This window comes from Australozyma saopauloensis, chromosome 2, assembly GCF_035610405.1.
Source record: "Australozyma saopauloensis chromosome 2, complete sequence".
NCBI classification, from domain to species: Eukaryota; Fungi; Ascomycota; class Pichiomycetes; order Serinales; family Metschnikowiaceae; genus Australozyma; species Australozyma saopauloensis.
Window position 1 is genome coordinate 1,613,186 of NC_086132.1, and position 27,143 is coordinate 1,640,328.

Below are 27,143 nucleotides of genomic sequence, written 5' to 3' on the forward strand. Positions count from 1 at the left end.
ACACCAATTGATAGTGGGAACTTCTTTAAACCAGCTTTTTGTACAATTGCAACGGGGTTTCAATGAAAATTCTATTATATAAATCTATACAGTCGTAGCCTCCTTCTATATATACCTAGGAGTAGAGATCTCTTTGACTCTCGTTTAAGTTCTTCAAGAAGGTCTCCGGCGGGATCAAAGCCCCAATACTTCTTTGTGCTTGGAGATTCAAAAACGTTAAGCCAAACAAGAAACTAGAGTTGACCCAACCAAAACCTTCAGTGGCAACACCCTTGAAGTCGGCACCCTGGTTTCCGTATTCGGCATCAACTTTATGTGGTACGGCTCCTTTTAAAACGTTGTACTTCTCTACGACAACTCCGTTGTAATCAACGAACGCACGAGTCATCATGTGAAGCCATCTGTAAACCAAACGACGGGCAGCACCGTTGTAATTGTAGTTTGCCAAACCAATCCATGCCAAGATTTGTTGAGGTGCCCAGCCAAATGGGTAGTCCCATTGTCTCGAGGGTCTATGAATACCAACTTCTCCTCTCAGACGTAATGTACCAGACACCAAACCTCCGTATTCTTCGAATTTTGGAAGCGAGTTCCGAACCAACAAATCTGCTTGCTCTTCTGTGGCAACTTTTGACCACAAGGGCCAGAAGCATGTAGCAGACTCATAGTCGTGTTGTTTCTTTTCCTTCACATGATAATCATAGAAAATGGAGTCTTCTTCGTTCCATAAGTATTTGGTGATGTTGGTTTGGCGCTGCTTGGCCTTCTCGAACCACTCTTTAGAGCTCTCTATCTTGCCAGTTTCTGGATTCAAAAGAGCGTCCTCAAAGTAGTCTCTAATGGTCTCAGCAATGTCAATCTCATACTTGTACAACAAAGCGTTCAAGTCAACAGTGGCCAAGTATGCTGCTTTACCCTCCAAACGGTAAGTTGTGTCATGGCCAGACTCTCTCACCGCTCTGTCATGCAAGAAATACTCATCCAAGTCAGGTTCCACGATCTCTCTATCGTTGTATTTTTGGATAAACTCTTCTTGAGTGATATTGTACTTCTCAACGTACTCTTTCAAGATTGCGTCAAAGTGTGATGCCTCCGTTTCCGGGGGAATACCTACACCCTCTGGATGATAGCATGAGAGGCCAGTGTCTGGATCTAACCGTGGAGAGCAACACCATACAATATTGTATTCACGAATAGCTGCTAGAATGGACCTCTTCAAGAAATCGGTTGCATCCTCTGTGCTATCTGGACTCACCTCCAAAGTCTTGTGAAAGGTTTTCAAGGCCATATCAGTAAGAAATGGAGGCTGGGAACGTCCGAGATAATAAGAACGGTTGGCATTCAAAATCTTATTGTAGTGATTGATTTCGTAAATGAAATTCTCAGTCATACCTCTAGACAACTTCAAATTAGTTTGGTTCTCAGGTGTAACATTGAGCAATAATCCAAGAACAATCATGTAGGAATCCCAGCCGTACAATTCATTGAAGCGTCCACCAGGAACAACATAAGGTTCATTGATTAAGTTTGTGGGGTCCTTAGGGTCGCGTTGTGTCTCGAGAGCCAAAAGACCTGGGCGTTTGTTGATAGATTTGATGAACTCGGCATCGATTTTCTCCGGCAAGTACTGTACGTCTAATTCAACATCCGGATGTTCCTCTTTGATCGAGTTGTAAAACTTGAACTGCTCAGGGCGGTTGTAAGGGATGTACAAGCGAACACTTTCGTGACGTTTGACGATGTTTCCGTTCTCGTCCTCGTATTCTTCAACAATTTTGGTATCCTTTGCCATTTCGACAATGTTTTCCTTGGTGATTTGCCGAGTAAGCGAAGGCCAAAACATCGAGTTGATCAACCGTTTCATACGAGACACGGGGTTCTCGCACAATCTGCTTTCGTCAAGAATCATTTGTGTGCGGCCAAAGCGTTTGGCGATGGTCAACTCCTGCAAAAGGTTAGAAAGCATGTATGTGCCTCTGACAGCAGTATGGTTGAAACCGTTGGAGTTGGCTGTGCCGAGCAAAAGAGTCTTGGGTCCCAGATCTTCGATGGTGATTTGGCAGTTGTGGTCGGTATCCTCGTTCAGCAACAACTCATCTAATGTTGTATTGATGTCTTTGATCAAGAACCGTTTGGGCACAGTCCACGAGTCATCCAACGAGGCACGACGCACATGGTAGTGGTTGGGTTTCTTGGGGATATTCTCCGTGGTCAAATCCATGGGGTATCCCTCCGATGCCTCGTTGGAGCTGGTCAAGTCGGGAGTGGTTGTTCCTGAGGCAGACTCGTAGCTCTCCAAGACAGCAAGGAAGCCTGCCTTGGATGCCTTGGACTCGGCCATGGAAAGTGTTCTCACACGGCCACTGCGAGACGTGTTTGTTGCACGAGCGGGATCTGTTTTAGCATGGTAGTAGTTTTCGGCAGTGTCGAAAGGATCGATGTCCTCGCTTCTCTTACGAGTGTGGTTGATGGCAGCCATGTTAGCGGGCGTAGTACAAGCCCGAATATAAAGCAGGGGTCTATAAGGTGTTTAAGTATAGGCTGAAAAAAGCTTCAGAAGAACACCAACAAGAGAAAAGGTTGGTCTTATAGTGGGGCTACAAAGGATGAGGTGGAGTCAAGTTTAGGCCCTTGCGGGGTACGGGGTATTATTGAGTGCGAGATAGGGAGATACTTGACCAGAAATACAAAATGGTGATCCAGAGGCGGGGGAAGTTGGACGGTCAAGCTGGATGGGAGGATATTTCTGGTGTAATTTTTTCGCCTTTGCAAACGTTTCTTTTGCGGCCCTTTTCTCTATTTTAGTGGGCCAGATAAAGCGAACGATGGCATTTCTGCAGGGTGATAGGCACAGGTGCAGGCGGCCGATTCGACTGGCGGCATACAAGTACGAAACAGAACTTACTCAAGAAAAAGGGCGCTATTTTAGGCACAGATTCTGGCGACCAGGTGAGCCGTAGCCAATCAGAGTAATGGTTGGCGTTCGGAGCCCCCCGCACGATGCCGAACGTCAGCGAATGATTCTAATGGTCAAGGTGTTTCATGACTGTACCCAAAGGCTAGTGTAATTTCTTTTTTTTCTCAATGTTTTCTAATAATGAGATATGCGAAAAAGAGGTAAGAATAAGAATGAAGAAAAAAAAGTGCCAAAAAAAAAAAAGATGGCAAAATGTTTTCTTCTATTCTCCGATTAAAGTTACTTTGTTATTTTTTTTTTTTATTTTTTGCCAGATGCATTTTGCTTCGTTTGCTAGGGTGAAAATTTCACGTTCTACACGGACACCCTTGAGTATTTCAACTGTGCCAGCCCCGGGTCGAGGTGAATATGAGCTGCCCGTAAATGTCCGTAGAACTTCAGCTGCCGTTATATCTGGAAGTCATGTGATGTTATGACAGCTAAAAACCCCGTATGAAACAATTCGTAGTTAGCCCTAGTGGATGGTGGTATTGGACTGATCCAAGCCAAGGAGGTCAAATAGGATCTGGAAACCGCCGTAGGTTGGCACTGTTCAGCGCTGACTGACCAGAAAAAAAGTGGATCAATAAATGCGAGCCCCACGTAAACTGAATCTAGGTACTGCTTGATATTTGCCTGCCCTTCCCACAATGATTATTCTGAATATGGGATCATTGACCTACATCCTTGGATGATCCAATTCTAACTCACAAAAGAGAAAAATATAAAATAATCATCAACAATCTTCTTTTAGAAATTTCTGATCTGAAAAAAATGTCTGCTTCCTGTTAAGTCCACACTCATGGCTTCAACAAGAAGTGGCTGCAAAATCTGCCAGTATACCATCCCATCACTGCACTAAACGCATATTCGCATTGTGTCAACGGACTGAGCCAAACGACGTCAGCACAAATAAAAAAGCCTCTGCGACAAAATCAAATCAGCAAAAGCACAAAATGCACTAATCTAGTCTATTCTTATTTTTTTCAGTTTTACTTTGCCCCTAATCCCCTGCTTATGTCCTCATAAGGTTCCCCTCCTCCACGTGAACGGACCTAACGTCGCCGCTAACAAACTCCGAAACTAGTGCGGGTAGCCCTCAAAGACAGCCCCGCCACCATAGCTGTAGCAATACACGCGTGTCCACATGGAAATGTGTAAACAAAATCACACATTTCCACCAATCACGGCCTCTGCTTGACCATCCCGTTTTTTTCCCGGTCGTTTCGGGCATGCCCCGGCCATTATTGGCAACGCTCTCCCTCGGGCCCGGACCCCCGGAGCCCAAAGGGAATGCTAATCGTCCTGCAGGAGATGCGCAGTTCCCCATACTGCCGATGGTGTATAAAATGATGGCCCTGTCCTCACTCATTTGTCGCAATTGCGTTTAATTTTCACCAGAACATTTCTCATTTTTGAGCGCAATCCCTTCTTCCTCACCCCATATTTATAATCTACAATGGTCAAAGTCACAATCTGTGGAGCCGCCGGCGGAATTGGCCAGCCTTTATCTCTCTTGGTCAAGCTTAATCCTCAAGTTACTGAGTTGTCGTTGTTCGACGTCGTCAATGTCCCTGGTGTCGGTGCTGACTTGAGTCACATCAACTCTGGTGCTGTCACAAAGTCTTTCTTGCCTTCCTCTCGTGAGGACAAGACCGCTTTGGCTGACTCCTTGAAGGGTTCTGACATGGTCATCATCCCAGCTGGTGTCCCAAGAAAGCCTGGTATGACCAGAGACGACTTGTTCAACATCAACGCTGGTATCGTTCAATCTTTGGCTGAGGGTATCGCCGAGAACGCTCCAAAGGCTTTGATTTTGATCATCTCCAACCCTGTCAACTCCACCGTTCCAATTGTTGCTGAGGTCCTCAAGAAGAAGGGTGTTTACGACCCTGCTCGTTTGTTCGGTGTCACCACCTTGGACATTGTCCGTGCTAACACCTTCATTTCTCAACTTTACCCAGAAGAGACTAAGCCAACTGACTTTGAGGTCAGAGTTGTTGGTGGTCACTCCGGAGAGACCATTGTTCCATTGTACTCCTTGGGTGCCAAGTCTCACTTCGAGAAGTTGTCTGACGAGCAAAAGAAGACTTTGATCAACCGTGTTCAATTCGGTGGTGACGAGGTTGTCCAGGCCAAGAACGGTGCTGGTTCCGCTACTTTGTCTATGGCCTACGCAGGTTATCGTTTGGCCGAGTCTTTGTTGAAGGCCTCTGCAGGCACTCCAGTCACTGAATGTACTTTCTTGAACTTGGACCCATCTATCAAGGGTGCAGCTGAGGCCAAGAAGTTGGTTGGTGGTCTTGAATACTTCTCCTTCCCAGTCAAGTTGTCCAAGGATGGTATTGCTGAGGTTGAGTACCAAATCTTGGAGCAAGTCAGCGACGCTGAGAAGCAATTGTTGGCTGTGGCTGAAGAGCAGTTGGCTAAGAACATCGAGAAGGGTGTTTCTTTCGTCAACAAGTAGATGTGTAAAAATGCAGTGCATTATATATAAAATTCAAGGAACGGAACTTTTTTGGCATTCATTGAATGGATGTAACATTAAGCTTCACTCAATCTAAGTATAATATTCCAATAAAGTGGTGATCTCGATGTGGAGTGTACCACTAATACATAACATGTTCAAAATTAACAGTTTAAAACTTTCTTTCTATTATATATCTAAGATGAATATTTCCAAAATCATTATTATAGGTTTACCAGACTTCCATAGTGTCAATGAGGTCCACTCTCTTACCCACTGGCAAGTTGTTGACCACTGCTTTACGGGTAGCATCAACAAATTGGTCGTGACCACATGCAATAACAGCCATAGAACGGCTGGTTTCACTGATCTCTTGCTGAACAACCTCTTCAATGTTTGGTCTGCCGCTTCTGAAGTCAACGAAGCTAAGAGACTCCATGAGACGAGCAACGTGATCTTGGGAGTTCTTGGCATCAAGATCCTTTTCACTGGATGATGAAGACAGTTCTGGTTGGAATTTTTCAATGAAATCTTCATCCAATTTGGTGTCGTATCTGCTGACATACACGACGGCTTCAATATTGGTGTCTTTCAAAGACAAAAATTCTGTGTAGAACCATTCCATGGATTTCCAGTGACGAATGGTCCAGTAAAGCTTCACCTTTTGGTTGGTGTTCTTCAGAGCAAACTCAAGGGCACTAGCAAATAAACCTGGGATACCGTTACCACCGGCGAAGAAAACAAGAGACTCGTAGTGTTGCAAAGGCTCTTGACTTCCGTAAGGACCCTCAACGGAACACTTGATGCTAGCTCTTTGGTCTGGTTGGTTGCTCAAATACTGGTAAAGGCTGTTGGACATGCCACCCTTGACCTTAATGAAAAAGGAAATCTCATTTTGGTCAACAGTGGAGTACACAACAGTGAAAGGGTGCGATTGCCAGAAACAAGAAGCTCTGAAGAAGTAGATGTATGCGTGACACAAAGGATATGGCTTCCATCTAGAAGGCTTGGGAACTCTAACTTTGAGAGTCTCGTTGGCGATCAATTGAACGTCAGCGGTTTGGACTCCAAACCATGCCATTCTTGCGAGTCTCATCACCTTGTCAAAAGCCCAGACTGCAGTTGCGGCAATAGTGAACTGCTCGAACTCGTCATTCTCGATGTGAAGCCAAGCGCCCATGATGAACACTACAGCCAAAACATTGTGACTGAGAACAAACAACTCATAACGGGTCTTACGCAAAATTGCCATAGAATGGAAGCACATGAGGCATCCAGCGACAGTTGAAACGTAACCCCAACGCACGTAAGGCTTCTTGTTACGAGAGTCGTACTTTCCAATACCCTTACCGTTGAAGGTCATACCAACAGCGTGAACAATGATTAAAATCATGACAATTCTTCCCATCCAGTGGTGAATAACATTGAAACGGGCGTAGGACCAGCCAGAAATCCAGCGGGTGAAGTTGTTTCTACCACCAAACAAAATTAATTGTGGAATCAAGTACAAGACCATGACACCAGATCTGTCGGCAATCTTTCTACCAATCTCAGCGGACTGAACGGTCCAGATACTGTTTGGAGAATCATGGTGGAAGTTAGCGACATTGAAGGCCAAGGTCAAGATGAAGTAGACGAAAATTTGGATGGTCTCCAAACGAGATGGAATAATGAACTCGAAAACCTTGAAAATCGCACCGTGTGCAACCCTCTTCTCCTTCACAAGAGCAGGCAAAGAAATGTACTTTCTGTAGAGGTTGGTGACCTTTCCGTTCAAGGACTGAACAAACTTAGGTGCAATAAATTTGACCAAACGACAAGCGCCGGCAAGAAGAATTAAAGCGAACCAGTAGGCCAAAAGAACCCAACCGTAGTAATTAGCCCTGTTGTAGTTGTAGTATCTACCGATGTTGGAGTCAAAAGCACCTTTAAGAGTCTTTGCAGGAATCTGAACTGGGTAGTAGAAAAGCTTTCCTTTCTTGTAAGTTGGATTAGCGGTAACATTTTTAACCAAAAAGTTCGAAGCGTTGTTGTAAGAGGCCATAAACTGCTCTGCAGTCAAGTTGTATTTGGCACACAGGGTGATGAAGGTATCAACGGCCTGCTCATTCTTGGACATCTTCAAGCATGTAGCCATCGAGCCCAAAGCTTGTTGATTTTTGCGGTTACAGTATCCGGCCTTATCTGTTGTAGCGTTGAAAAGCACGGCTGCTTTGCCCAACATGGTTTTACATGTGCTTACAATCAAATCATCTTTATGGTAGATGGTGACACCTTCGACTGCCAAAGTGGTCGACGAAAGCAACAATACAGTTGCAAGAGAGGAGAGAGAGACCATTGCAGACTGATATCAGAAAAAAAAAAAAAGATCCCCCAGTTTCCTTGCGGAAGCTGCCCTATTAATACTTCCGGCTCATCGTCAAAGTTACTAAGTGGTAAAGTTTAGTGCACTGTGCGAATATACCCGCGGCGCCTACCAGCACATAACCATCAACGCCTGTGAATCAAGGTGGGCCCCATTGGCTCTGTTGCATGCAAACCGGGCATTATCTTTAAGATCTACATGCCCCTCTGCATGAAGCACCAGCAAAACCAGAACGAACTTGGATGGAATTAAGAGGACAAAATCTTTCAAACCGAACCCAACAGTAACTACAAATACAAAGAATGCCGCCTTAACTTCCTCTCACACGTGGTAAACATATTAATATGGGTGGCCGCACAGGGAATTCGGTGAAATGTCACTGGGTAGAACACTCCTGCGTGGCGGACAATGAACAATCTGCATTCGCTCTTTGAAACAGGGCGGCCCGGCCAATACCTGGCCTTAGTCATATAATCATACATGCCTGTCTCCAGCAAAATTAAAAGGTGTGCAAAGAACCTCGTAAAGTGACATGGGTTTTTTCAAAGGAAAGACTTGGATCAGGCCCGCTTCTTCTTACTATTCCTTATCGACAAGAATCCAAGGCAAGTAACGGTGGGAGTCTTGTCATTTCTTGCAGACCCGAATCCTGCCGAGTAGAAACCAAAAGGCAAAGCAGGCCAAAAGGGCTTCAGTACACTTCAGGCAGAGTGGTCAAAATGAGAGTCCGAAAGTCGGACTCAATTCCGGCAGAAAGCCAGTCCAGATGCGGAAACTCGCCCTTGCACCTGCAGCTGCTGTCGCATGTGTGGACATGAACCTCCACAGCGCTACAAAAAAGTCGGACCGTTTGCATCTGTGTGCCAGACTGTATCGTCTCTGCAGGACTGATCAAATAGATATTATTTGGTGAAGAAGAGAGTGGGAGCTAGCCTGTGGCCGCACGTTCGCGAATCTTTTCAGAGAATGTTCACGAAAGAGTCTCTCACATCATTGATATCATTTGTATTTTTCAAAAGAGTCATCTCTCGCGAAAACACATCCAACCTTTGCTGCTGAAAAGATAATGAGAAAGCCGTGCCAAGAGATTAGATTCACAATACAGATAGACGCTGGAGCATGATAGTCGGGTGCAGAACACCTACGACCGAAAACTGCGAAGTGATCAGGCTCGTGGTTAGTGCTTCATGCACAACAACGTCCATTTGTTCCCAACGGAGCCAAAATTGTCGAGAGGTTTTTCGCCTATTGGCTCCTTCTGTCCTAACACCCTACTAGGTGCAGAAAGAAGACTAATATGAACGTCATGTGTCGCATACCGTACCACCGTATTACGTCTGGGGCCATGCATACGGATACCCAAGCCAATGGTGCAGAATAGATTACTTTGATCTGTAGATGTCAGCGGAAATGAAGCATGAATCTTGGGTTTATTGATAACTGGGCGTCAATTTAAACATAGAGATGTTCGTTTCCCCGCCAACTAGACAGGAGAGAGTTGCTCTGATGTACCCCGTTCCATGTTTCAAGCGGGATTGCAGAAGTCTATTCGTGCTTGTAGTTGCCCAAGTTTTGATGTGATCATGCTTTCAGAATTTTTGAGAAACTCTAGATTCAATTCGTGTCTGCAAGATTTTTTGCCTGGAAGGTTTTTGCTTCCAGGACATAATCCTTGACATTGTCTTTCGGATCATGTCTTGCAATAGTGGAATCTGGAGTCAAGCGTCTTCAATCGATTAAAGCCCATTGTCATTTCTACAATTACGGTGTGTCGGACACTGAAACGGCAAAATAAAATAGAAAGCGTTTCACTTAAATTCATTTAAGAGTCGTTCAACAATAACCACTTCTTCTTGTTCCGTGGTGCTCCGGCTGTTCCGCGGGTGCGAGTGGTACTCAAATCAGCAGTCGAAATCAGACAACAAATATTAAATATTGCTTCACTATTCGAATTCCATCTCCAAAAACTCTTGTTTATTGAAGTGATCATACACAAAATCTATCAATCTACACAGTTCATCCAAGATCTGAATGAACAGTAGCTCAAATGAAGACACTCATTCCGTTCTCATTTCGTATCTGGTTCTTCATTGAATTTTCTATAAAAGACACACGTAGTATGAGAATCACAGCTCCACTCAGAATGTTAAAAGCGTGGGTATTGGGGCCAGCCTCAATCCCACCCACTCCTACTAATCCAACTGCATATCACTGAAATGCAGCTCCAACTCGGCCTGCTCCTGGGCCAATATTTGCTCGAGCTCTTCGAGGTACTCCTGATGCTGTTCCTCCTGGAACTGTTCCTCCTGGGCAACGAGTCTATCTACATCGACTTCCGCATCCATAGCTTCTTTGCGTAGTCTCTCTTCGTCTTCCTTTGTCAATTGCACCTCTGTAACTTTCTCGCGAGATAGCTCGAGGCGCTGTTGTCGGCGAGTTTCACGCTCTTCTTTTCCTCTGAGTCTGGCGACGTCTCTTGCACAATAGCCATGTCTATTCTGTAGCGGCGAAGACATGGGGCGGTAGAGCCTTTGGGCCCGCATTTTTTGGTTTTCTGATGCTGTGTCTAGGTACGAGCTTTCTCGTATTGGAGAGCTGTTCCAGGATGTAGTCATCATGGCTGGTACTAGTTCACCAACGCGTTGTTTCACGTGTAAAGAACGGCTATGTCTCTGGAAATTTGCGACGTTGTCTTACTCGCAATTTGTAGTATATAGCTTGTTCCTGCTATAAATTTATGCGCGCAAATAAGAGTTGTAGTAGTTAATTACAGTTGATTGATGGCAACAGATCCATCTCTGATACCAAGATAGGCACGTGACCGAGTCCATGTTTCAGATCTCTTGCAACTTGACCCCAACCCATGCTATCCTCCTTTGATGAAGATGACGTCATCTTGAATGAAGAATTGGGCCGCTCAATTGCAACTGTTGCCTCGAAAATTCTTCCTCCTCGGTGCGACTTCAACGGCGAATCCTACAGTGTCAAGTGTGTGTCTGCGCTGCAAATACCCTCATCTCTCACTGAGAGATTCTTAGAACTACTTGAAAAATGTATAGGGAATTTGTATGTGAAAATCAAGGGCGCGGGGTGGAAAAGTTCTAAATTAGAAGAAATGACAGACCCGGCTCTAGTGTATTTTTGGTGTGAGCGTGACGCTGAAATTGCAGCTTTCATGTCGTTTCGGATGGTGAGCGAACCGTACGGTCAAAGTCTCTATTTGTACGAGATCCATGTTGATCCCAGATATCAGGGACAAAGTCGGGGAACACAATTAATTCAATGGTTTCATTTGCTTGCATACTCCTTGAATGAATTGAGCAGGATTCGTGAAATTTCCTCTGACCTGGATAACTTGTGCGACAACTTACGGGATCAATTGCAGAAAAATGGCTGCGAAATCGATTCTGCGCAGCTCATTTGTCTCTCTCGTCTTCCTCAAAGTATTCATTTCCAATCTGCTGGTACAGGTTTGACGGTATTTGGCGAAAATGCAGTGGCATTTCGATGGTACACAAGCTTGGGATACTTACTCTCCAGCCAGTCTCCTTGCGATCGTCTTTTGAGAAATGGCCGTGTGGTGCGGCCAGAATACTATATTCTCTATCGTCCACAAGAATTAGAGGTATTAAGGTGACGGTTCTTTTCTTCTAGGACAATCTCTATTAGAACTTTGTATATTTTAGCAGTGCTATGTATGATGCAATTTTTCGTAATAATGCTATGATTTTGTGATCATTTCATTGACATACTGTCTTCTCTGTTTGCGAGGAGCTCTGCCAACAGGCAACCCAGCTATAGGCATTCCGGTGGTAGGTAATCCTGGAACCATCCCGCTTGACGATGCTGAACCCACAGCTGCACCTCCGCCAGGAGGCCCGTTTGCGGCTGGAGGTTTACTTGGCCCACCGGGGGCCAAGCGCGCCAGGGCAGAAGGCATTGGTACGGTATTTGCCATTGGTTTTGGAGCCCGCTTGGGAGGTGGGGCTACTGCCTCCCCTTCCTCAGGCTTTTGTTCTTCTCCAGTCTCAGGGTTTCTGTAAATCCATTTCTTGTGCTCTTTCAGGTAATAGAATGAGTTTGAATGTCCCAACTCAGCCTTAGGAACACCATCTCTTCTCTTCAAACTGAAAAACGATCCTTTGCTTGGTTCTTTAGTTTTCTGCGGAATGCTCTTCTTCTTGGGTTTCACCTCGTCTTCATCCTCCTCGCCCTGTGATTCGTAGCCAGGAACAACATCATCCTCAACATCGTAGTTTTTGTGATAGGTTGCGGTCTGCGACAACTTACTTGAATACAAGCCTTGTTGACCCAAGACGGAATTTGCTCTCGAGGTGTAGTCTGGAGTGGCTGGGGGTGAGAACTCGCCAAGAGCATTTCCTGATCCGACAGGATTGCTGTATGGGTTCAGGAAGTCATTCTTCACTGGATCATCAGTTGTATTTAATCTGAGTAAATTGGCCGGAGGGGCAATATCATTCTCCTCGGTATCCATACCTGTATCGAAGCTAATATCTAGGTTTGCCGAGGCAAGCTTTGCGTTCGATAAAGGCTGACTTGGGTTGCTAGGTAAGTTCTCCGAGGTGGTGGGTGCGTAAGACCTTGGTTTTGAAGCTGCCCTCAGCAGACCACCTGGAAGTTGTACTGAATCTATAGGAGCGTAAGGGTTGCGTTGCGCTTTTGGTGGTCCAGAACCCGGTTGAGGTGGGGATTTCATCGCAAGAGATTTCGGATCCTGGAGACGTGCTGGATTTACAGAATCTTGAGGGGCAATGTTGCTTGACATGTTAGGTTCTGCAATTGTGTCGGCCTTCTCGATTTCAGTATTTGGCTCTGTAGAAATATCAGTTTGGTTGCCTAAAGGCTCCTCACTTTCCAAAGGTTGCTTGTCACTACGTGAAATGTCGCCAGAATCTGAATCCAAAAGAGGATTTTGTACTTCCAACTGGTCACTTGCAGTCTCCTTTTGAGGCAACGATCTGGGGGCATATCTGTCAGATTGCGGAGCCGGAGAATGTTCTAAAGGAGCATATGGGTTGCCTTTAGATGGTGCGCGAGGAGCTCTCAAAGGTTTTCTTTGAATTGGTAAGAGCTCGGGGTAATCCGACAGAGTATTCTGAGGCTTTCTTGCGCTTCCGCTTGGAGGCGGAGGAGCCGATGGCTTATCGTTCGATACGTCTGTTGGAGCTGGGTCCACAGCTGGCTTCTGACTGGTCTCGTGAATAGTATTTCCGTTGGGGATTGTGGAAGATTCCTCTCCAGCTTCAAAAGCTTCAGAGGGTGTCAGCTGCTTCTCAGCCTCAAATGACTCAGTCTTGCCCACCTCGAGTGGTTTCTCAGGTGATAAAACCGACAAGGTAGACACTTCTTGCTGTTCAAAGATAGGAGAACTTTCAATTTGAATCAGCTTGGCAACAGAAACCTCTACATGAGTATCGCTCTGAAGAGAAGACACCCGAGAATGTGTTTTAGCGTTTGTTCTTGAGATCGGTTCGTGAACTAACGATCCGCTGTCGGACATCGAAGCAATCGAGGTTCTCTTCACATAGTTTTGTGTCTGATATCTTACGGCATGTCCAGCTGCTTCTTGTGGTTCCAAAATAGGGTTGTTCACTGGTAAAGCACGTGGAGCATTTGAGTTCAATCTTGGAGCGGCCGTGTTACGGACTTGAGTTGGATAAATAGTATTGTTTGGCCCCGGACCATGGCTGAAATTGTTCAAGGTTAGAACATCATTGCTAGAGGCAGCCCTGGAAACAGCACGTGGCGCAGAAGCAGGTTTAGTTCCCAGGGTTTCAAGACCGGGTTGGAGAACTGCTTGCAATACCATTCCCGACGACCCACTTGCAAAAGAGGCAGGGGCATAACGGCTTTGCGGTGGTCTACTTTGTGGACTCGAAACACCTGAAGGCGTTGCGCTAGTGCTAAAATATGGTGGCACATGGCCATCACTTCTTTGTGAGTGGATGGGTATCTGCGAGACATCAAGCTGAGACGCGTTACGGGAAACCGATGGACTGAAGTTACTAAAAACACCTTTTTCGGGCTTTGCGGCTGAAGGCTCTGCTCCAATAACCTTTTCAAGCGTGCCCCATACGGCATCAAGCTTCACCAGGCTAAAAGTGTTTCTCCAGCCAGAGTCTGATCCAGAACACTCGCTGAGTCTGACCATTAGTCTCTTGAAGTCAACACTGGCGGGCTCAGTGATGAAAGCACCCTTACCTTGCGCGCGGAGTACACCGCCGATGAAATCACAATATCTGCGTGCAGCTGTAAAAGCACCAAAGTCAGCAAGCTCTTGGGCCCTTTTGATCTTCATTGGTATCGTATGTGGGAACCCTGCTTGAGATTGAAGGGTTGCCGACGAAGACAGAAGGACGTATTCATATATTTCAGAATAGATGGAACTCAGTGTGAAAGATCCAAGCACGGGGAACATAGCGCCATTTGTTAATGGTTTAGAAGATAACAAGATTCCTGCAATAGCAAAACAGAGTTCGCTTCCGCAAGGATTCTTGCACTCTCCCAAGAACTTACCGAATTCAACCAAAAATTCTTGTGATGCACCATTGATAATAGTTGCGGCAATGATATCTTTATAGTAGTCCTTTGCAAAGGTCCCCTCACTGCTGATATTTGTGAAGTCATCAATGATTCCTTTCACATCTCCCACAAAAAGCTTCATCAATATAGGCATCATGTGTTGAGCCTTTGAGCCATGAGAAGCTTGGATAGGGTAGCAAACTCGAGCATAATCAGAACAAGTTTTGATGAACGCAGATTGGCCCAAAGACTGACTTATCACAATAGCAAGTGGCCAGTCGTTTTTAGAAATTGCAAACTCTAACGCAGATTGTGTGTTTCCTGATTGGATATAGTTCCAGATGATATTGGAGCCAGCAGAATCCAATTTAAATGCGTTAGGAGCATTTGTCCTGGCATTCTTAAAACCACTGTCATTGTCTGGACTATAGTCTATGTTAGGAGCAAGGACATTTGCCAAATCCTTTTGCATAGCTGGAGACAAGAACTTTGCATCATTTTTCAATAGGACTAGAAGAATTTCTGCAAGCAAAATTTCATCATGTGATGCTCCTCTTTCGCTCAATTTTTGAATGTGCGAAGCTAACCAGCCTTCAAGTTCCTTCTTTTTTGTTTTTGCCTTTGACAATGGTCCTGGAAAGTCACTAAAACAATTCTGCTTGAGAACCAAATTCTCAACTTTGTTAATCTGAAGAGCAGTTGAGAAACCATGCAACTGATTGCTGTTTGGTAAAGCCGTGACAACATGATCCGAAGAATTCCATCTAAAAATAGGGAATTGACGATGCAAGAAGGTGCTAGGGTCAACCCTGTGTTGTACTTGCGTCCTCTCCAATGTGTTTGAACGTCTCTGTGCAAAAGAGGGTGCTAAGTGGGTAACAGGGCCTGACTGCGCAACGGTTTCTAAAGGAGCGTATGGGTTGACATCCTTGTGATTAGTCAAGATTGAGCTTTTTCTAGAATGCGATACAGTCAGTGATGGTCCATAACGACCGGAATGAGGTACATAGGCATCTTGTGGAGACCTGGTATCACTATGGCGTGAACTCTTGTATGGCAGCGGCTTCGACTCGCTACTTTGGGGTTGCGCGGATGGGAAAGGTATCTGGACATTGGGTGGCGCGTTCGGAGGTTGCACATTGACTGTTGGCTGATAATTTGTTGGCTGTTGTCTTCCAGGAGCTAAGTGAGGCGGTTGGGGAGCATTAAACCTGGATTGTGGCTGCAACATCGCTTCGTTTTGAGACACCTGAGCAGGCATTGGTATACTCTGAGGAACGTTTCCATTATATTGATTTGCCGCTGCTTGAGTCGATTGAGCACCATTGTTGTATCCTTGCATGCCGACGGAAGCTGTATTGTACTGGTTGTTGACCGATTGATAGCCATTGACAGCTCCCATTTGGCCAGGTACTGGAGCTCCCATACCAGCATTGCTGTGGAGCGGCGGCGCAAACGCGTTGACGTTACTCACTGGTGCTTGGTTTTGAAATGGTTGTGGTGGAGCTGGGAATGTACTAGCCACCAGTGGGGGTGGTGGGGCAGAAGTGTTCACTGGAATTGCTTGAGAAGGCTGGTATTTTGCCGAAGAAGCAAAGTTTTGCGATGTCTTCGTTGACAAAGTTGCATATGGATTAGGAGGAGCAACAGGATTAGCGTTCCTGGGTGCTACAGGCTCTGGTTTCGTTGGCACATCTTGCACCTTGACGGGAGCAGCCCTCCTAGGTGGTGGCGCTTTCACACCTGGTAAATCTTCGAAGAATTGCTTTTCTGGCTTTGCAGGTGGATGTGCTACTGTTGGCTCATTTTGTGGAGCCTTCAAAGGGGGAGGAGCTGAAGGAACAGAAGCATCAATTTGGGGTGTTGACTTCCTTCTAGCGACTGGTTTCACTGGTCTAGCAAACTCAGCAGGGAAATCATAGGCATCGTTCTTTTTCTTCTCTGCTGCCAACTTCTCTCTCACGTCTGTATCTTCGGGTTGAGGATTCATTGGAACAATGTTGTTGGATGGATACTGATAGGGTTGGTATTTACTCTCTTGCGTATGCCCAACTGCATTGAATGGTACCGAAGAACCAGTCGATGGGGGAGCATAATTGGATGGGGGAGCATAATTGGATGGGGGAGCATAATTGGATGGGGGAGCATACCTTGATACTGGCGTATAGTTTGATGCCACTGGATTTGCAGTTCCTTGTGTGGAAGCAGGGGCAGAGGCTGGAGCGTACTTGGATGATCCATATTCGGTTTCAGCCACAGGAACCTCATTCGATTCAAAAACGTGAGTCAGGTCTGTCACAAATTGAGTTTCCTCCATAAGATAATCCTCTTGGAGATCTTCATCCAAAAGTTCATCGTCAAGGAACTCATCATCCAATAAATCGTCATCAAGAAACTCGTCATCTAAGAGGAAATCATCATCGAGATTCAGAATTGCCAGGTTATTTTGCTCAGGTTGGTCTGAAATTCTATTCATGTCACCATCGGTATATGAGGCCTCAGGAAGGGCTGATGCATTTTCCTGATCAATGTTATGCGCCGGAGAATAAATTACAGTGTGATCTTGATCTCTTTGTAGCTCTAATGAAGGCTTTTGATCATCTCCTGGACGTTCCTCGTTGCCAAAGCCTGTGTACCCCTGAGCTTCGTAAGAGTCATCTTGGACGTGCTGGTGAGCGCGCATGTCATCGTCGAAGCCTTGAATCTGCTCCGAGTTCGAAGAGTAATGAGTGTTGTAAGGTTGTTCAGCGATTTCAGAACTTTGCATTGTTTGGTCCTGATATTGAATACCTGGTCCATCACTTGATGCATGATTGCTAGTTTGCACCGGTTGTGCGTGATCATGTGCCCTTGATTCTTGCGGGAATTCATATTGAGGAATTTCCTGATCTGGTAGCTCTTGTGGATTCTCAAATTGATTGTGTTCGAATCCATTTACTTCGGCGTGGAAATCTGTACTCTCAATGTGCTCATGTGCCTCTGTATCCAATGTGTACTTGCGGCTTAGAGTGTCAAGATCTTCAGTGTTTTGGTTTTGCTTGAAGGATTCATCTTCCCAAAATAGATCATCGCGAGGCTCAGAAGGTACTGCCGCCCTGTCGTTTTCGTTCGACTCACTTTGTTCAATCAGATGCCTTTCGCTCATCGGATGCTCAAAATTGTTGGGTGTGAGAGGGTTGTAGTTGAAATTGTTGCCCTGATCGTGAACATTGAACTTTTCAAAATTGTCGATCATACTATCCAAGCCTGTATCGTGAGTGCCAACTGTGTCCGTTGATTGAGGTAAACTTGAGGCGAGTTGAGGAGTTTCGCCTTCAATTACATGATTGTTAGAGTAGAAATCACTAGTTTCATTGTTTGAGACTTGGGTTTCTGGGTGAGAATTGAAACTCCCATGGGTAGTGCTGTGGTGACTATCGCTATGGTGGATTTTGGAATCATGGAGCCGATTTTCGTTTTGGTTTTCATGCAGATTATTCGAGAAGGAAGGGCCATGCTCGTTCGAGTAATCCTGCTCGAACGCGTTCAAGTCCTCGTCCCAGAAATGTTCTTGAGCAGGAGGCTCATATGGATCATTTGTATTGTTCAGTTGCTCCGTTTGTGGTCTATGGTTTTGGTGTGCTTCAGCATTGTAGTGTTCATCCGATCGGAAAGGTTCTGGAACGCTTGGTTCCTGGTGAGACCTGTCGTGAGCAACAGCAGTGTGATCCTCGGCTACGGCCAGAGCAGCCGCTTCGTTCAGGGCGTGAGACTCCTCAACATCATAAACATCCAGTCCCAAGTCTAAGTCTTCCTGCTGATCCCAAGCATCCGGCTCGTTGGCCAGCTCCACAGCCCATGGGCCATGGTTTGCTTGGTTTGCTTGGCTGATGTAAGTCGATTCAGACTCCGGTTGATAGGCGGGAGTTTCTTGCGGTTTGGATGGAGTGGCAGGTTGATATTTAGAGGACAGCGGCTGGGCCGTGGGGCGTTGCGAAGTGACTTGATCGATTGAGCCATGTGTATGTTCAGTTTGACTATCGGCATGCTTTTCGGGTACAGCGTCCAGAGGAATTACAGGCTCAGCTTCAGTGTTCAAATTCTCAGTCTCGTCATCCCAAGGAATGTCTCCGATCTCCTCGTCCCAAGGGTCCTTTGCAGAAGCGAGGTCAGTGTGCGAACTCGTTTGTGCAACAGGTGCAGCTTGGAAAGAGGGGGGATTCTGTTGTGTCTCTACGGGTCTCGAACTTGAGACGTTCGACGTTCTTATAGCTGGCTTGGGGCCCGGGTTGGGCGGTCTGGTAGGTGGAGGTGCCGACGAAGGTTCACTTTGGTCTACGGTGTCTTCGGGCGTGTCTCTTTCCGGCGTGTATGTATCCAATGCGTTTGCATACTCCCTTCTAATTGGTCTGCGGCGAGATCCGGCTGGCCTGGGAGGTAAACTCATGGTTTGGTGAGTTGGTGGTAGAGGTATGATCAGCGAAAAGTAGGGAATCGGGTTGTGGGTTGTCTGCAGGTGGGCGTAGGTGAAAAACCTGAGGCTTTCAGAAGGATAGTCATACGCGGTAGGTGCCCAATAAGAGGCGATTACTTTTTTTTATAAGTCAAACTATGGATCGTTTTGTTTGGGCCCTGTTCTATATTTTTTTTTTTGGCTGTGTATACTTTTTTTGCTGTGTGTACTTGGGTTCACAGCGCTGTTCTTCTGGACCTAGCTGTCGTTCCAGGGTACCTGTCAAGCGTACATGGTGTCACGATTGGTGGGACCAAAAACTGGGTGCAAGTTTTCTTTTGACTATGAATTATCTTGAAGACGATTCATCCAGATTTTGTTTTTCAATTCTACACAATTTCAAATGAACGCGCTTTCTGGACGTTATGACTTTAATGCCTTCAATGTCTACCCTCACGGATTCAATAGTGTTGAGTACCTTTAGACATATGTACAGCCTATGATTTCGAAAAATTGTATTCAGTTGTCAATTAGTTCGTTTCTGTTTAGTCTATGGTTTCAAAGAATTACAATCATTTGTCAATTAGTTCGTTTTTGATTAGTAAAGATTGTTGATAAGATTAATTCCCTGTGGGTTCAACAGAAAAAATGATAGACACGACGATAAAAGGGTAGACCCTTTAAGATAGCAAGTTCCTCAGCAACTTCCTGTTTCACGACGTCGATATCGATATCTCTGCGACCGGTGTCAACGTCAATGTCCTTGGCTCGGATGTATAGAATCCAGTTTTTCTTCCATATCTTGTGTCCAAGATACGAACAAAGGATGATTGGAATAGATAAACAAGATTGGAAGAAAATGGCAGCATTAGGTTTAGCTCCTATTGGTACCGCTGCAATCCAAATCTGTGTAGCAAGAACTACAAAGTTCATGATAAGTCCATAGTAAGAGCCCCAGATACCTGCTTGAGAGGTATAAACAAGCTCGTCGACTCCACGGCCATGCGCATCAAGCGCATATCTGAAGCGAATATGGCAGAGACATATTGATGCCCAGGTAAAGAGATATGACAGCCCCGAGAGTGCAAGCAACCATTGAAACGCGACATCCTCTTGGTCGGAAACGGAAGTGAAGCAAATTAGTCCGAAAATCGCCTGAACAAGAAGACCAAAGACAGGGCGTCCCTTACGATCAATATAGCTGAAGAATTTGGGTGCTTGACCAGCAGCTCCCAATGCAGCTAATGTACGAGACGACCCGTACACGGACGAGTTACCCACCGACAAGACTGATATCATGATGACGGCGTTCATAACAGAAGGAAGCCCAGATATTCCAGCATTGTTTATGGCTATCACAAATGGCGAGGAGCGTGCAGTGCCATCATTGTTTCCAAGCTGGGGATCAGTGTATGGAACCAACAACCCGACCAATGTAAGCGAGACAATATAAAATAAAGTAATTCTCCAAAACACTTGCTTGACTGCTTTTGGCATTGATTTTCTTGGGTTGGCGGACTCTGCTGCAGCCAAACCTACGAGTTCTGTTCCACCGAATGAAAACATGGCTGTTACAAACACGGCACAGGTCCCCTTGAATCCATTATTAAACGCTCCGGGATCGCGCCAATACTTTCCTCCGATGTATCCACCATTTGGGCCTCCTCCGCACACTAAGATTACACCTAATATTATGAATCCCACCACGGCTAGTACTTTGAGCAAGGAAAACACGAACTCTGCTTCACCGTAGCCCTTGACACCAAACAAGTTGATGAAGATAATGAGCACATAGAAAATGGCACAGAACGCAGCGGGGTTGGAGTTTTTGTCCCAGTACTGGATGGTGATTGCAGCTGCCAGTAGTTCCAACGGCATCGTCACCAACCACTGCATGGCGTAATTCCAGGCCATAGCAAATCCCCACGAAGGATCAATAAACCGGGTGTTGTATGTTACGAATGCGCCCGCCACGGGGAAGACTACAGCCAACTCGCCTAGTGCCTGGATGGTACTATAGATCATGGAGCCTACGATGGAGTACGCTATTAGCACAGACGCTGGTCCTCCGCTTTGCAAAACTGTACCAGAACCTATGAACAAACCGGTTCCAATCGCACCTCCGATTGCTATCATTTGTAAATGTCTGCCCTTCAAACTTCGGCACAAAGGCAGGTTTGCAGTTGCAATAGCAGCCTTCTCGATTTCAGACATATTTGGGTCGAGCCCCAAATCTTCAACGTCGAATCGCCGGAACCCATCTACGAATCTTTTCCATGGCGTCTGCTTGGGTTCAGGAGGCGGCGGCTCAACGGTGCCCCGGGTCGTAAAAGTAGCTTGACTTTCCAATTCAACCAAGCCAGGAGAGTGACGACTAGTGGATTTTTCTGACATTGGAAACTAGAGCCCAGTCCGTGCGATGCTATGCACTATGCGCTCGAATTCTGGGTCGAAAATAACTACAAGAAGATAAGATGTGGAAGTATGTGGGGTGAGGCGGTGAAATTCTTGGTTCTGGGTTGAAGGTTTGGTAACTGGTGGCGCCTGCATGAATGACTAGCGGATAAGCAGATAACGAGAGTGGTCCTGTGCGTAACCTGGGCGGATGTAGGTGCGTTTCACGTCTAATAGATCTTGATCTTGGCTAGATTCGAGCAAATTTTTATTTTGAAAAAATGGGCTGGATCCTGGCTGAAATCTATGTGGATGCTTTGTTTTTTTTCGCGAGTTCTTAACCAATTTGCCATGGGAATGCGCAGTTGCCAGCCCCACGAATTAGACTTCACACAGTTTCAGCCTCACTTACCGAGAAACGGCGTTTGAGAGAATTGGGAAAAATCTTTGTTTGTTACTCACTCTATTTGAGCAAAATTTTGACTTGCGTGATAAAACTCGATTTTTCGGGATATTGGTAGTATTTTTCATTTTGGTTTCAATTTCAGTTTGAAATTATCATTCTGATCTTTGTGAAAGCACCGCTTTCTCGGTTTGAAACTCGCTTCCTCGATTGGGAAGTTGTGCTGCCCGTCTCAGCGATGCAAGTTGCACATAACATCAATTAGGGTTTCGGCGAAACAGCAAATCAAAACAGATGGATTTTGTTTCAGCTGCGCTCCAAATCCGAACAAGACTTATCTTGTGAACTGGGGATGTTATTGATTGATCGGAGACATCTGGGTCAACGACCTGCGTAGAGCACACAGAAAAGATCAGCGAAAGCTCAATAGATCTGTTGTTGAAAAATCGAGAAAATGCGGAAACGATATAAAAGGATTCGACTGTGTATTCTGCCGTTTAGGTTGTTATTGTTTAGATCTGCAATTGTCCCATTGTTTTCGGAATTTTGTGCATTTCACAGGAAACCGTAAACTCTACGAAATCCACTAAAGCCAGAATCTCAGGGTGCTGCCCATTTCACATGACATAGGGAAAATGAAATATAGCTCAGTTTCTGCAAACTTGAGTACCTATAATATTGAGTATCGGGTATATTATTAGTAATCTTCCGATTTGAACGGAATTAATATCCATTGAAAAGAAACTATCAATCTAAAAACAACATTACGATACTTGAGTGCTCGAGTGTCTCAAGTCCCTGCTCTGGTGCCTGAAGACAAAAAGGACAAAATTAGCGCAATTGCAGCCCTCATCCGTGTGGCTCTTCAAAGACATCAAAAGGGCAACATCAGGCCTTCCGGGCAGGATCTGAGTTCCAAAACGGCATACTGACAAGTCCAAGCCAAAGTGCATCAGATTCCTCAAACATGATTCACCAACAGTTTTAAATTTAATTCACCTGATCGATACTCATCGTGAAAATCTGTACCACAAGTTAGTCACACCAATCACATCGCAGCCTAAGCACTTACACTTCCCTATCGGGAATGGGAACGTCAAGCAGCTATATCAGAACCAAGACACCATTTCTTCCAAACCCGGAGAAATTTTATTAGGAAACCTTGAGCAATCCAATACGTCATAAATTCTGCATTTACTTTCCCCCTCCATTATCTTACTACTCTAGATCTTACTATAATTGGCAAAAGTGGTCGAGTTGGCCCTGCCTGCAGATACACCGGTGTCACCTATTCATAAAAAGAGCCATTTCTCTCGAATAATGACCCCTCCTGCAGGAGAAGGCACTGCGTACACCCTCGCTCACCAAAAAACGTTTAGGTTAACATCTATTTATACTTGTGTTTATCCCCCGCCGTTTCAACCGCATTTGATAGACCCAAGACTTATTCCGAGAAAAGCCATCGCTGCGCTCTCTGCTTTGATCTCTACGCCAGTGCCTCCTTGACATCCCCACGAAGCGGATTGACCCTCTACTTTTCCTGTTTCATCGTCGAGAGCTGCGTGTACCCCTGGTATACTTCATCCCACGCATAAACACATCCATCGGGCCAAACCCAGTTGCCGACTTTTTCGTAGTCACCATACTCCCCTCTAGAAATCATGGGTAGAAGAAAAATTGAGATCGAGCCACTCACAGACGATAGAAATCGGTCGGTGACATTCGTCAAACGTAAGGCTGGCCTCTTCAAGAAAGCGTATGAGCTTTCTGTTTTGTGTGAGGTGGACTTGGCCGTCATTATCGTTGGCAGCAACAACAAAGTCTATGAGTTCTCTTCGGTGGAAACCAATGAGTTGTTGAAATCCTACCGCGGGGCTACAGTACATGAGTCCAAGCTGTTGGAAAACTATGGAAAGTACAAAAAAAGGCCTCATCTCAAATCATGGCCCTTTTCGGCGCTGAACAACGACTCTGCTAGGGATGCTGCCGTTGATGATGGTGACTCAGACGATGACTCGGAGGTTTCAGAACCCAAAAGACACAAGAGAGACGCTTCCAGCACATCCATCTACTCCCAACAATCTAATGTCAGCTCCCAGTTTGCATACTTGGCAGGACAGAAACAATTGAACCAGATCCTAGAACAAGACCCCACTCTGCAACGTCCTGTGTTAAGAGTCCAAATTCCAACTGATACAAAGCCCAATGAAATACTGGCAAGAACCGTGACAGACGTTGAGGGAAGTGAGGATGGCAAGGATAAGCTGACCGGTAATGATTCGGCAACCCAGTCTCTTCATCAAAATGCAATTGCATACTCCTTGAGAAAGTTCAAAAGTCCTGATAGCAAGAAGCCTCCTCTGCCACTTCCACCAGCTCATAAGCTGCAAACCCTGAGTCCCTTGTCAGCCACAACGCATCCTCTTCCGATTAGTTCCAATGCTCAGTTCTATTCTTTGCCGCCACCTTCTCCATCTGGAAACTTTGCGCCCTCGATCTTACCTACACCGGTGTTTAATCAAGTATTCAATCCACTGTTTATGAATCCCATGAACGTGACGAGTAACACCCTGATGCCACTAAATCCGAATGTCTTAAATGGACCAGCCTCTGTTGCCTCGGGTCCTGGCGCCGCGCTCTCGTCTGGAAATACTATCAATCCCTCCTCGACCTCTTCCACTATTCCACTGTCTTCTTCTCGTCCTCAAACATCAGATGCTCCAACAACTGCCAATACGAGCAATCTCGAAACTGAAGCCCCTAAACTCAAACCTCCTTTACAACAAGCGACAAATGGTGAACAAACACCGATTTCTGGACTTCCTTCGCGTTACATGAATGATATCTTCCCGTCGCCATCGAATTTCTACGCATCACAAGAATGGCCGACCGGTATGACCCCATTTTCCACGTCAATGTCACATTATTTCGTAAGCATGGCCCCAAGTGCTGCTGGTGCCACGCCTTTGCAGCTCAATCAGGCATATTCAAGTACAAATAGAGGGTCACATCTGTCAGCATCACATAAGCCTACAGCGGCTTTACTGACAGCGACTCCGCCTCAAGTAGTTCCGCCTGTGCCGAATGGAAATAGGAAACCCTCTCTGAGCCTGGCCTCGGATGGCATGGGACAATTTTTCAAACGAGAACTCAACTAATTGCATTTTTCGATTGCTGGCTTCTCTCATTGTGGCTCTGGCAACATCACTTTTGTATATTATTTCGGCGAGCGTTTCACTTTTAAAGGACGTTTTCTTTCGATGAGAACGTTATGTTTATTTCATTGTTTATTGTATTTTGAACTCCTCTATGTTCTAATTTGCATTCAATCCAAGTTTTAATAGTTTTGTAGTTTGTACAAGTGATTTCATTGTGGATCAACCTAAGGAATTTGGCATAATTCCAATTTCGTTTAGAAGACAAAATATTGTATCATGAATTATAATCAGGAAAACAATTATGTGTGTATTTCAATCTATCTCTTCTGATCTCCACTGTCGAGACGAATAAATACTATAATTAGTATTTTAGCATCGATTAATAGACGCGCAACGACTGCAAGTTAATTCAAATTTTGTAATATGTAATCGAATTATGAGAAATAATTTGAGGTTACTGGGCTACTAAATTTGGAGCTTATTCATGAATTAAACACGAATCGGTTTTTAAACCAGTAACCAACATGGCGGCATCAGCTCTGATCAATCAATTCAAAATTCTCTATGAAATTGATTTAAAAACTCAGATGAAGAATTAATATTTCATTCCGATCTACGCTCAAGTTAATTTATTTCATTTGGGTCAAGTCATTTCCTTTACCATTATATTGAGGGCTTTCGCCCTATCACGTGCTGTGGTACCGGGGACTCTCTTCAGGTGTTTGAAATCCTGCATCCGCATCTCACTTCTCCCTCATTGTCTCCCCTACTGTGTCCCCAAGGGAGGCTTGACCTGCAGGTTAGCGCGAAAACGCTGTCGGCACCAGTGCACCCGCGAGAAAAAAAGTCTCCATACTGACTTCCAAAATTTTTCTTCTTTACTCCATCACGCCAACCAGTTGAACATGAAGGTATGTAACAAATTACCTATGATACTTGTCAGAAATGCCCCACCGTACCCAGAGACCCATCCCAGAGATTTATTACTTGTCTAGAGTGCCCAGTGCTGTGTCACTTCCGTGAATTAGAGTACCATCAGATGAAAAATCCTTTAACAAGACTGAATATCCTTGACAATGTACCGTGTGTGTTCGGTCAAAGCTCTAAAGTAATAGCGCATAGTTGGTTTGCTATTTTCATTCGAAGTTCCAGTCATTTGGTGCGGACCCTGCGGTGTTGAAGAAATTTTTCAGTTCATGTCACAAAGTCACGGTGTCCCGTCCAGCTTCAAACACATACATTTAAGGATACCGTGTACCTTTTCTGGGACACGGTGCGTTTCTGGAGCGAAGTGCATTTCTAATTTTCTATTTTCGATCCGTTTACTAACAAACAGTTGAACATCTCCTACCCAGCCAACGGTACTCAAAAGTGCATTGAGATCGAGGACGAGCACAAGTTGCGTGTCTTCTACGAAAAGCGTATGGGCCAAGAGGTCGAGGGTGACTCTGTCGGTGACGAATTCAAGGGCTACATCTTCAAGATCACTGGTGGTAACGACAAGCAAGGTTTCCCAATGAAGCAAGGTGTCTTGCACCCAACCAGAGTCAGATTGTTGTTGTCTGAGGGTCACTCTTGTTACAGAGCCAGAAGAGACGGTGAGAGAAAGAGAAAGTCCGTTAGAGGCTGTATCGTCTCCCAAGACTTGTCCGTCATTGCTTTGGCTATTGTCAAGCAAGGTGACGCTGACATCGAGGGTTTGACCGATGTCACCACCCCAAAGAGATTGGGTCCTAAGAGAGCCAACCACATCAGAAAGTTCTTCGGTTTGTCCAAGGAGGATGACGTCAGAGACTACGTTGTCAGAAGAACTATCGAGAAGAACGGTAAGACTTACTCTAAGGCTCCAAAGATCCAAAGATTGATCACTCCTCAAACTTTGCAAAGAAAGAGAGCTTTGAAGGCCAAGAAGATCAACAACGCCAAGCAACAGAGAGATGCTGCTGCTGAGTACGCTCAATTGTTGGCTCAACGTTTGCACGAACGTAAGGCTGAGAGAGCTGAGATCAAGAAGAGAAGAGCTTCCTCTTTGAGAGCTTAAGCGTCATCACCACCTCCAAACCATACAATCCCCTTTAATTGGTAAATACATAAATACCGTTGTTGATATTTGTAGTTTCTAATGCCTATCTAGGTGGTTGTCTTTCTCAAAGAGGAAGCATATAGTATTTTTGTTTTGGACCACTCGTCAGACCTTGATGGTACCTGCGTAAGTCATGTGTTTCTCGCCTTGGCCGGTACATTGAGATATCAACTACAGCAAATTTGCCGATTCATCAATCTAATTACAATGAACAGTACCCTTTTGGTTCTGTGAAAGTCTCTTGTTCGTTTTGCAAGTGTTTTGGTTACATGTCAAGGCTAATGATCTACATGTTATCAAAATCAATCTTGGTATCATAAAAGTAAACATTCTCGAATCTTT

General features: G+C 45.3%; 8 protein-coding genes across 8 annotated transcripts; 4 read left to right on the plus strand and 4 right to left on the minus strand.

Moving 5' to 3' along the window:
• Nucleotides 1–115: 115 nt before the first annotated feature.
• On the minus strand, nt 116–2,479 carry PUMCH_001929 (uncharacterized protein; the record flags this gene model as incomplete). Its single annotated transcript, XM_063020962.1, has 1 exon — nt 116–2,479. One exon carries the CDS (start codon nt 2,477–2,479, stop codon nt 116–118), a length of 2,364 nt encoding a protein of 787 aa, XP_062877032.1.
• Nucleotides 2,480–4,415: 1,936 nt separating this feature from the next.
• Nucleotides 4,416–5,423, plus strand: PUMCH_001930 (uncharacterized protein; the record flags this gene model as incomplete). Its single annotated transcript, XM_063020963.1, has 1 exon — nt 4,416–5,423. The coding sequence occupies one exon, from the start codon at nt 4,416–4,418 to the stop codon at nt 5,421–5,423; it is 1,008 nt and encodes a 335-aa protein (XP_062877033.1).
• A 232-nt stretch (nt 5,424–5,655) lies between these two features.
• Nucleotides 5,656–7,761, minus strand: PUMCH_001931 (uncharacterized protein; the record flags this gene model as incomplete). The annotated part of the gene is made up of 1 exon (XM_063020964.1): nt 5,656–7,761. The coding sequence occupies one exon, from the start codon at nt 7,759–7,761 to the stop codon at nt 5,656–5,658; it is 2,106 nt and encodes a 701-aa protein (XP_062877034.1).
• Nucleotides 7,762–10,651: 2,890 nt separating this feature from the next.
• PUMCH_001932 (uncharacterized protein) lies at nt 10,652–11,425 on the plus strand (the record flags this gene model as incomplete). Its single annotated transcript, XM_063020965.1, has 1 exon — nt 10,652–11,425. The coding sequence occupies one exon, from the start codon at nt 10,652–10,654 to the stop codon at nt 11,423–11,425; it is 774 nt and encodes a 257-aa protein (XP_062877035.1).
• Nucleotides 11,426–11,509: 84 nt separating this feature from the next.
• On the minus strand, nt 11,510–18,757 carry PUMCH_001933 (uncharacterized protein; the record flags this gene model as incomplete). Its single annotated transcript, XM_063020966.1, has 1 exon — nt 11,510–18,757. One exon carries the CDS (start codon nt 18,755–18,757, stop codon nt 11,510–11,512), a length of 7,248 nt encoding a protein of 2,415 aa, XP_062877036.1.
• Nucleotides 18,758–19,399: 642 nt separating this feature from the next.
• Nucleotides 19,400–21,157, minus strand: PUMCH_001934 (uncharacterized protein; the record flags this gene model as incomplete). The annotated part of the gene is made up of 1 exon (XM_063020967.1): nt 19,400–21,157. The coding sequence occupies one exon, from the start codon at nt 21,155–21,157 to the stop codon at nt 19,400–19,402; it is 1,758 nt and encodes a 585-aa protein (XP_062877037.1).
• Nucleotides 21,158–23,221: 2,064 nt separating this feature from the next.
• On the plus strand, nt 23,222–24,718 carry PUMCH_001935 (uncharacterized protein; the record flags this gene model as incomplete). The annotated part of the gene is made up of 1 exon (XM_063020968.1): nt 23,222–24,718. One exon carries the CDS (start codon nt 23,222–23,224, stop codon nt 24,716–24,718), a length of 1,497 nt encoding a protein of 498 aa, XP_062877038.1.
• Nucleotides 24,719–25,623: 905 nt separating this feature from the next.
• PUMCH_001936 (uncharacterized protein) lies at nt 25,624–26,759 on the plus strand (the record flags this gene model as incomplete). Its single annotated transcript, XM_063020969.1, has 2 exons — nt 25,624–25,629; nt 26,055–26,759. The coding sequence occupies 2 exons, from the start codon at nt 25,624–25,626 to the stop codon at nt 26,757–26,759; spliced, it is 711 nt and encodes a 236-aa protein (XP_062877039.1).
• Between the last annotated feature and the right edge of the window lie 384 nt (nt 26,760–27,143).